At 44.8% G+C, this 10,027-nt stretch overlaps 1 protein-coding gene across 2 annotated transcripts in view; it reads left to right on the top strand.

Annotated features, from left to right (window-relative positions):
• Nucleotides 1–7,910, top strand: part of PRICKLE1 (prickle homolog 1) — a 23,301-nt gene extending 15,391 nt beyond the window's left edge. For both annotated transcript variants that reach the window (XM_005881697.2, XM_005881698.2), the window contains exons 6-8: nucleotides 660–846; nucleotides 1,636–2,499; nucleotides 5,592–7,910. In XM_005881697.2, the coding sequence (XP_005881759.1) occupies nucleotides 660–846; nucleotides 1,636–2,499; nucleotides 5,592–6,451 (1,911 nt within the window). In that variant the 3' untranslated portion in view covers nucleotides 6,452–7,910. The remainder of the gene's footprint in view (nucleotides 1–659; nucleotides 847–1,635; nucleotides 2,500–5,591) is intronic.
• Nucleotides 7,911–10,027: the final 2,117 nt, after the last annotated feature.

Genomic DNA, 10,027 nt, shown 5'->3' with positions numbered 1-10,027 from the left:
GTGTGTGTGTGTTTTTCCTGAGTCTCCTTCACTCAGCGACAGTGAATGTTCAGTTTTTTCTTTATACATTTGTTTGGGTTGGTTTTTTTTAAAGTTGCTTTTTTTTTCAATAATGTGATATTTGAAAATTTTTTGAAACCGAAAATGAAAAGAACAGAGTCTTTAGTCTGCCGATGGCCACCAGGTTAAGCGTAGCAGCAGCTATACAGTGTAGCTCACACAGCCCAGCGTCTGGATTGCTGTAAATGTTGACTCCACAGACATTTTTATGAGTTTTCTATTAAAACACAGACCACTGAATCATTTCAATGTTAATGTCTTCTTTGCCAGATTATGCCAATAAAATGCGTTTGGGGAGCAAAATAATGACCAAATTAATTATCTCCAATGAAGAAATCTGTTTTATTTTTCAGTTATGGTTGACATTCACTATTATATTGGTTTCAGGTGGACAGCATAGGGGTTGGACATTTATAAAGTTTGAACAAGCACTTAGGTTCTCTTTTTTCACATTTTCAATGACTGCTCTTGTTTTATAGCTAAAGCAAGTTAGAGGAAAGCTTGGGGCTGTAAGAAACAAGGTTAGCCATCGAAGCGGCGTGGCCTTGGAAATAGCTCACAGTGTTCTGTCATCCTCTGCTTTCACATTCCTCTTACAGATAATTTTTGCGGATGAGTGCACGGAAGCGGAGGGTCGCCACTGGCACATGAAGCACTTCTGCTGCCTTGAGTGTGAGACGGTCCTAGGAGGGCAGAGGTACATCATGAAGGACGGCCGCCCGTTCTGCTGTGGCTGCTTCGAGTCTCTGTATGCGGAGTACTGCGAGACCTGCGGCGAGCACATCGGTGAGTCACAGCCCGGCCTGTCTGCTCAGGCTCCTTCCCATCAGCCTTTAGGATTCTCCACAGTCTGTTTTGTTTTTTTAAAATTGAGGTATAATTTACATATAGTGAAATGTACAGCTCTTAAATGTTTCAGTTTTATGAGTTTTGACAAATGAATATAGAATCCATTCTCGTTTGAGGGATTTGCCTTCGACAGAGTTGCCTGACTTACAGAATACCGAGCATTGCTCCTAGGGGAAATACAGGGATAGGTTCCTGCCCGTCCCTAGTCACACATATTGTTGGCTCATTAACATTGAACTTGTAGCCAGCAGCACTGTACCGTGTGACTGACTGAAGCTTATCTAACACACAGATCACAGCCTTCTTGTACTTAGGATCACTAGACAGCATTTCAGCACTATGCTTGAGGGCCTTTTAAATAGCAAAAGCACCAAAAAAGTACAAAAATCTAAAGAAAACATGGTATAAGTAGACCACGAATATGCCACTTGTTGAAAGCACAAGAGCAGAGACAAAGGCAGAGGGTCACCTTGTTTGACCTCACCTGGGAGCATATATGTTGGTCAACTCAAACTTTTCACCCCTCTGCACATGTCCGCAAATGACCTTGAAAACTGCAAGTATTGATTTGGGGGTTACAAATAAATTTTCGCAGATACGGACTTTGTGTCACCCACAACCCTATCAAGAAGCAGAACATTCCCATCACCCCTCTTTCCATCTCTTCCTTCTCCCTTTGTCTCAACGTTGAACTATCGCCTGTTGTTCTATCCTTTTTCAAAACAGGTGTGGACCACGCCCAGATGACCTACGACGGGCAGCACTGGCACGCGACAGAAGCCTGCTTCTCCTGTGCCCAGTGCAAAGCCTCTCTGCTGGGGTGTCCCTTCCTCCCCAAACAAGGTCAGATCTATTGCTCAAAAACGTGCAGCCTCGGCGAAGACGTCCACGCCTCCGATTCCTCCGACTCTGCGTTTCAGTCCGCCCGGTCGAGAGACTCCAGAAGAAGTGTCCGGATGGGCAAAAGCAGCCGGTCAGCGGACCAGTGCAGACAGTCTCTCCTCTTGTCCCCTGCTCTCAACTACAAGTTCCCTGGCCTCTCAGGCAATGCCGACGACACCCTTTCCCGGAAGCTGGATGACCTGAGTCTGTCCAGGCAGGGAGCAGGTTTTGTCAATGAAGACTTTTGGAAAGGCAGAGTCGAGCACGAAACCCCAGAAGACCCCGAAGAATGGGCCGAGCATGAAGATTATATGACGCAGCTCCTCCTCAAGTTTGGTGATAAAAGCCTCTTTCAGCAGCAGCCCAATGAGATCGATATTCGAGCCAGTGAGCATTGGATATCTGATAACATGGTTAAAAATAAGGCCGAGTTAAAGCAAAATAACCAGAGCCTCGCGAGTAAAAAATACCAATCTGATATGTATTGGGCACAGTCCCAAGATGGCCTGGGAGATTCTGCGTACGGCAGCCACCCAGGCCCGGCAAGCAGCAGAAGGCTCCAGGAGCTGGATCTGGACCATGGGGCCTCGGGATACAATCATGATCAAGCACAATGGTATGAAGATTCCCTGGAGTGCTTGTCAGACTTGAAACCGGAGCAGAGCGTCCGGGATTCTATGGATTCTCTGGCTTTGTCTAACATCACAGGTACGTAATCTAGGGATTATACGGTGTTTGGAAAAAGAGCCACTAAAAAGTCTGTTGTGAAAATTTACCGTTCAGCGCCAGGAGGGGCTACGTTAATTAAAACTGGAGACCAAGGGAAGGAAGGAGTCTCATCCAATGCCAAACACCGTATAGCAAAACAAACATGCAAATGTGTGTGCATATATGTACACACACACACACATATGTATATTCATACATATTCTTAATAGATATATACTCTTTTTCTTTAATATATATATTTTATTGATTTCAGAGAGGAAGGGAGAGGGAGAGAGAAATAGAAACATCAATGATGAGAGAGAATCATTGATTAGCTACTTCCTGCACGTCCCCACTGGGGATTGAGCCTGCAACCCAGGCATGGGCTCTGATCGGGAATTGAATGGTAACCTGATTCATAGGTCAACGCTCAACCACTGACCCACACCGGCCAGGTTCATTACACTTATTTTAAAGAGGAAGAAACTGACTTACTTCGATAATGGAGTCTGTATCTGTGTCTGAAAGATACTGTACTCTTTGGATTGTACTGTATAAAATTCAAGTTATTAAAATCAGTCTGCCACTTTATAAGCTCATAACATTTTTTGTATTTCCCTGCATTGCCCTGTGGCAACAGATAGCTCAAAAATAGCTGAATAGTTTTTAACCCAGAATATAAAATAATTTCACTGTAATGTTTTCAAAGCACATTCCTATCAGTTATCCATATTGTATCCTTAAAATGACCTTGAGCTGTAGAGAGTGGATATTATTGCATTTTCTAAATAAAGAACTTGAATTACCAGAGGCTAAATGCCTAACTGCACAGAGGTTTTTAAAGGCAAGATCAAGCCTGGAACCCAGATTCCCTCCTGTATCTCATATTTGCAATAATTGTCTTTGGATGCAAAAATGTTACCTGGCTAATTATAGTCAGACAAATGACATCCAGTCCTTTCATAAAGGTGACATTTCCGTAATGTAGACAGGAAAGGCTTTAGCGGCTGCCCGCCGCCAGGAATGCCCCTGTGCCAGGTGCTGCAGCGGCAAGGAGGGATGAGCCAGCGACCCCCCGGGTTTCTGTTGGACTTGTCAAAGGGGAGTTGAGCAGCGGTGGATGAGACTAAATTATGAAGCACCTCCTGTTTTGTTTTTAAATTTTTTTAAGATTTTTAAATTAATTTTTAGGGAGCAGGAGAGTGAGAAAAAAACATCAGTGTTCTCACACTGACTGGCTGCCAGCCGCATGCCCCCTACCGGGGATCAAACCTGCAACTGGGGCATGTGCCCTTTTGGTGCACAGACGACATTCCAATCAACTGAACCACACTGGCCAGGATTAGCATCTCCTGTGTTTTAGGTCCTATATTAGGAGTTTAACGTTTATCAAAAAATAGACATCATTTGGTACACATAAAGTGTTAGGGCTAGACATTCCTTAACAATACAGACTGAATTAGGCTCCCTTTAGAAAGTAGGAAGTTATGTAGTACCTACTAGACACCAGTCCACACCTGTCCTTACTGTCACTTCCTGTCTGCTGGGTATTCATTTATCTTTACTTGCCTGGGCCCTCTTAAAAAGGGGGAACAGTATCAGTTTTGGGAAAAGTTTCAAAGTAAGACTAATCTGGAGGTGACATGTTATTTCCTGGGTTGAAGGGGAAGAAGACTGGATGGCAGTCTAGGAGAGGGGCTGGCAAACTTCTTCTGTGAAGGGCTAGATCAGCCGTGGGCAAACTATGGCCCGCGGGCCGCATCCGGCCCGTTTGAAATGAATAAAACTAAAAAAAAAAAAAAGACCGTACCCTTTTATGTAATGATGTTTACTTTGAATTTATATTAGTTCACACAAACACTCCATCCATGCTTTTGTTCCGGCCCTCCGGTCCAGTTTAAGAACCCACTGTGGCCCTCGAGTCAAAAAGTTTGCCCACCCCTGGGCTAGATAGACCTTCTGGGCCACACAGCCTCTGTTGCACATACTCAGCACTGCCATTGTGGAAAGCAACCGTAGATAATACGTAAATGAGTAGGTGTGGCTGTGTTCCAATGAAACTCTATCCACAAATAGGCTGTGGGCCGGATGTGGCCCTTGGGCTGTGGCTTGCTGACCACAGTCTCGGTATGCAATGAGGAAAATGAGTGTAGGTGTAAGAGGAGGACGATAACAGTGGCCATGTGGATGCAAAGGAAGGGACTGATGGAGATGCTCAGGTGAAGCAATCTGGCTTTAATGGATTGAGAGGCAGAATTCCTCCATGTCATGTGAATAAAGTACAGTGGGCCTTAACTTACGAGTGTTCCGACTAACGAGTTTTTGGAGATACAAGCCGTCTCTCGGTCGATTTTTTGCTTTGAGTTGCGAGCTAAAATTCGGGTTATGAGCCAGCTTCAGATACCCCACCGCTAGTTGGCGCAGCAAACGTCACAGTGAACGCCACAACATCAGCCCAGCATCACGTGTCTCACTCGTTCACTTTATGATTTGACATACGAGTAATTTGAGTTACGAGCTCCGTCACAGAACGAATAAAACTCGTAAGTCAGGGCCCTACTGTAATCGTGAGATTTTTTTAAAATAAATTTTTATTGATTTCAGAGAGGATGGGAGAGGGAGAGAGAGAGAGAGATAAACATCAATGATGAGAGAGAATCATTGATCAGCTACTGCATGCCCCACACTGGGGATCGAGCCCACAACTCTGGCCTGTGCCCTTGACCGGAATCAAACCTGGGACCCTTCAGTCCGCAGGCCGACACTCTATCCACTGAGCCAAACCAGCCAGGGCTAATCATGAGATTTTTATGAAGAGCTTTTACATTGTTGCTGTTCATGCCATGTTCTGTAACTAGTGTTTGGCTCCAAAACAACTGGACTCCTAAGAAAGGCTGTGCCCCTTGGGTCAGTAATAAAATTCATACCTCCTCTCTTTATATGCAGTGTTGCGTTTACTTGGTGGGTGGTAATCAAATATTGAAATTGAGGAGAATTTTCTTTGAAATGCTTCCTTTCAGTAGCTTGTTTGTAATAACTGTCAGACTATTAGGGTCACTGAGACTCACACCTTGTCTTGGTTTTTCTCGTAGGGGCTTCGGTGGATGGAGAAAGTAAGCCAAGGCCATCCTTATATTCTCTGCAGAACTTTGAGGAGATAGAGGCAGAAGATTGTGAGAAGATGAGCAACATGGGGACTCTGAACTCTTCCATGCTGCACCGGAGCGCCGAGTCCTTAAAGAGCCTCGGTTCAGAGCTGTGCCCAGAGAAAATCATGCCCGAGGAGAAACCAGTCCACCTGCCAGTGCTCCGAAGATCCAAGTCCCAGTCCAGGCCCCAGCAGGTCAAGTTCTCTGATGACGTCATCGACAACGGGAGCTATGACAACCTGGAGATCCGGCAGCCCCCGATGAGCGAGAGGACGCGGAGGCGGGTGTACCACTTTGAGGAGAGAGGGTCCCGGCCTCACCACCACCGCCGCCGGAGGAGCAGGAAGTCCCGCTCCGACAACGCCCTGAACCTGGTCACGGAGAGGAAGTACCCTCCCAAGGACAGGCTGCGGCTGTACACGCCCGACAACTACGAGAAGTTCATCCAGAATAAGAGCGCCCGGGAGATCCAGGCGTACATCCAGAACGCCGACCTCTACGGGCGCTATGCCCACGCCACCTCCGACTACGCGCTGCAGAGCCCGCAGGTGCCCCGCTTCCTGGGGCTCTACGGGGAGGACGACGACTCCTGGTGCTCCTCCTCCTCCTCCTCCTCCGACTCGGAAGAAGAAGGCTATTTTCTTGGACAACCGATCCCTCAGCCCCGGCCACAGAGGTACGCCTACTACACAGACGACCTTTCCAGCCCCACGTCTGCACTCCCCACGCCTCAGTTTGGTCCGGGCATGACTAAACCCAAGAAGAAAAAGGGACACAAGGGCAAAAACTGTATTATTTCTTAACCCAGTAGCTGTGGAGGTCCTGTCTCAACTTAGCCATTAACCCTCTTGACTCATATCTTTTCTTTCGTAGGAAAGTTGCTAAAATAGTTTAAAGTGCTTTGCCCATGTACATGAGCCCCCCGACTGCTGTTTACAGTGTCAGATTAACACTCAGAAGGTGTGATTTCTCCCATTTACCCTCCTCGGACGGTGCCAGTCAGGTACATTAGGGTGTTGCATAGCTGCTTTGGTTTCCAGTCTGCAAGAGAATCTTCTAGAAACTCTCATAAGGTGATTGGACGGGGGTACTGATTTTAGACGACGGAGAACTTCAGCCGCCTTTGTAAAGCAATAGTGTTTGTCGTTGTCCACGCCAGGTTGGCCCAGGCCTGATCGGTCTGTCTTGTGCGGCATGCACGTAGTCACACTGACCCAGCCAACACTGTGCGCCCCATCCCACGAGGCCACCTCGTCCCCTTGCAGTCCTCTTTAGCCAGGTAAACTTTGTATTATTGTATTAGCTCCAGCTACAGATTGAAAAACAAAACAAAAAAACTTTGCTATTTATAATGTAGTATTTCATAGACTTAAGTGTATTCCTAATTTAACGGTGCAAATATTAATGTACATAATGTACAGTTCAGATTTTAAAGCTGATATTTTTATATCCCTGAATTGCAAGATGTTTGTTACACTGCAGTGCTAGATTTGTTAGGGAACCAGAAACAGCATTTATGGATGAAATGATTGCTTGTATTTTAGTCAGGGTTTATAAGTCTAGATGGTCAAATTTATATTGCCTAGTGATGGAGAGTTCAATTTTTTTGATTTTTTTCCCCCCAATATTAAAAAGGCTCTGTATGCATGGTGGGGCTATGTAAATAGTCTTTAAAACTATGGCCCTATTAATCTTCCGAGTGTTATTTATGGGTCTTGCAATGTAAACTGTATAAATGTAAAAACAAACAAAAACCCCATATAGACCCCTGGAATATATGGTAAAAACAAGTAGAAACTGTTTGGGTGGATGTTTTTTTTCCCCACTTGGGGATGGTGTGTGTGTGGGGCGGGGGGAGGTCCCATTTTTAGCAAGGTGGTGATTATCTCATGGGAAGAAACCAAAACTACAAGGATCTGCTTTTTTGTGGCAGAGGACTTTGTAGATTTATTATTTGAAGAGAGGTTATTCCTTTTCATCCCTCCCTTCCAGCTAATTTGTTAGCTTTTAGCAGCAATTTTGAAAACCGGGCCTTCTGATTATGTTTTTCTTTTAAAATCTTTAAATTAGAGGATGCTGTACCACTGACTATTTCAACTTAATAGGAGGTTCTATTTCAAGGGAAAATTATCTTGGACTTGAACTAATGAGCTGATATTTTGGTATGTGCCATTCTTGCACATACGCTGCAGTCCTAGCTAAGGTCCCAGTGGTATTTTGGACCTTTTGGAAGGTATTTAATAAACAATAAATAATAAACGACCTACTTTTCTGAACACAAATTTTTGCAAACATATCCAGACAGCTTCCACTTTGCTCCTGTGTTTAGGCATGATTTCTTTTCCCGTTCTTCTGCCATGAACAGACCACCATTTGATACCTGCACGTCTACTGTCCCTGCTAGTAGGTGGGAAAGAGGGCTTGTGGCACAGAGGCACGGCTGTCCATGTTTACTGGAATGAGAAAAGCCGCTAGGCCTTGGGAAGGAGCCACACGAATCCAGTAGGTAACCAGAGGTCGGCAGCATCCCTTGCACACATCCCTGGACACAGCAAGGCTTTGTATCTGGGCTACACAGAGCCCTTCAGAAACACACCACTGCTGAGAGCTCTTTACTCAGTAACTCTATCATCAGTTCCCTGGTCTGGTTCATTTCAAAACATCAACAATGAAAAGGAAATGCATGCCCATGGCAAAAAAATTCAAACAAGCACGAGTGTCTCCTTTCTACTCTTCACCCCCAGTCCCTCAGGCCCCCTCCCCAAAAGTAACCACTGTTATTCATTCCTAGCGGAGCCTTCAGATGGTAAAGCCTAGTTACATAAACACACCTCTTAAAAACAGTAGCAAACTATGCACGCTGAGACTTGCTTTTTCCACTTTACATGTGGACATTTCAAATTGGTGCATGTAGGCCTACCTCATGCTTTCAGTGACTGCATAATATTCCACTTTTAGATATACTGTCATCCACTGAACCTTGGTGCTGGACCCGAATTTCCTCATCGACACCTTATCCTGCACTGGCAGGTGTGCACAGCAATGCTGCGCAGCACACTCACTGGGACAAAGGCTATGCATGTAAACTGTTGATGGGTATCAACAATTTTCCTCCAAAAAAAGTACCCTGATTTACATTTACACTAACGATGTATGAGAATCCTTATTCCATTGCAATCTCACATAACATAGAAACACGTGGTTTTTTTTAAACCTTTTTGGAAGCTAATGTTGCCAAGAATGGTCATCCTGCATGGAGCTGGTGTCCTCCTATTAAAAAAAAAAATGGGCATCCTTTAGAAAAGACTGTTGCTATATGGTGCTCATAGAGCAGCGGTTCTCAACCTGTGGGTCGCGCGACCCCTTTGGCGGTCGAACGACCCTTTCACAGGGGTCACCTAAGACCATCCTGCATATCAGATATTTACATTATGATTCATAACAGTAGCAACATTACAGTTATGAAGTAGCAACGAAAATAATTTTATGGTTGGGTCACAACATGAGGAACTGTATTTAAAGGGCCAGAAGGTTGAGAACCACTGTCATAGAGGATGGATAACAAATAATAAACAGGTCATGCTTAGCCTGGGAAAATGTGGTTATAAATGAAGTCACTGTCCTCAGTGGTTTTCAAGTCATTCTCAAAAGATTAGTTGCTTTTGCTTCTTCTCACACTTCATTTTTTGCATTTCCTTTTATAAGGGTTAGATTGGCAAAGGCTTAAGAACATGCAGAAATATTTACTCACAATGATACTGTAACCCTTAAAGCTTATTGACAAAGGGAGAAAGGAAAGCGACTGCCTTGCAGTTCTATAAAGATAAGAAAATTAAGCATAGTTGCTAAAAGGTGTGCGTAGATTTACTTAACAAGAGTGCAAAATGTGTGGTCAGTCACTAAATGCTAAAATTTGGTCCCAAGATAAGCCTCAGATGTTAAAACACTGCCTCTAATCTCTCAATGGGTGAAGCAGAATCCTAATGATTGCATTTTCCTCACGTCAGGCCAAATTGGAGAACATTTAGCTTATGATCCATGGAGGGACGCTGACAGAATGACCGCAGGAACTCCGGTGTGTGCTACATGCCGGGGACCCTATGAGTGGGTGATGCCCACTATGGCCTGTACTTAGCAGCCCTGTTCAGCTCTGCCAACGCCTGCCCGTGGCTTCCTTTATGGAGTCAATCCATCTGGTATTTGATCTTCTATTTTTCTCAGCATTATTGTCTTTTCCAAAGAACCTGCCTTCTCAGGATGTGCCCGAAGTAGGACAGCTTCAGTTTTCTCATTTTTGCCTCCAGTGACATTTCACGCTTTATTTGCTGTAGGACCCACTTGTTTGTCTTTCTGGCGGTTTAGGGTGTCTGTAGACATTT

The sequence above is a fragment of the Myotis brandtii genome, unplaced genomic scaffold (genome assembly GCF_000412655.1).
Source record: "Myotis brandtii unplaced genomic scaffold, ASM41265v1 scaffold686, whole genome shotgun sequence".
Taxonomy (NCBI): domain Eukaryota; kingdom Metazoa; phylum Chordata; class Mammalia; order Chiroptera; family Vespertilionidae; genus Myotis; species Myotis brandtii.
The sequence above is the reverse complement of the archived record's forward strand: the minus strand, read 5'-3'. Positions and strand labels throughout refer to the sequence as shown.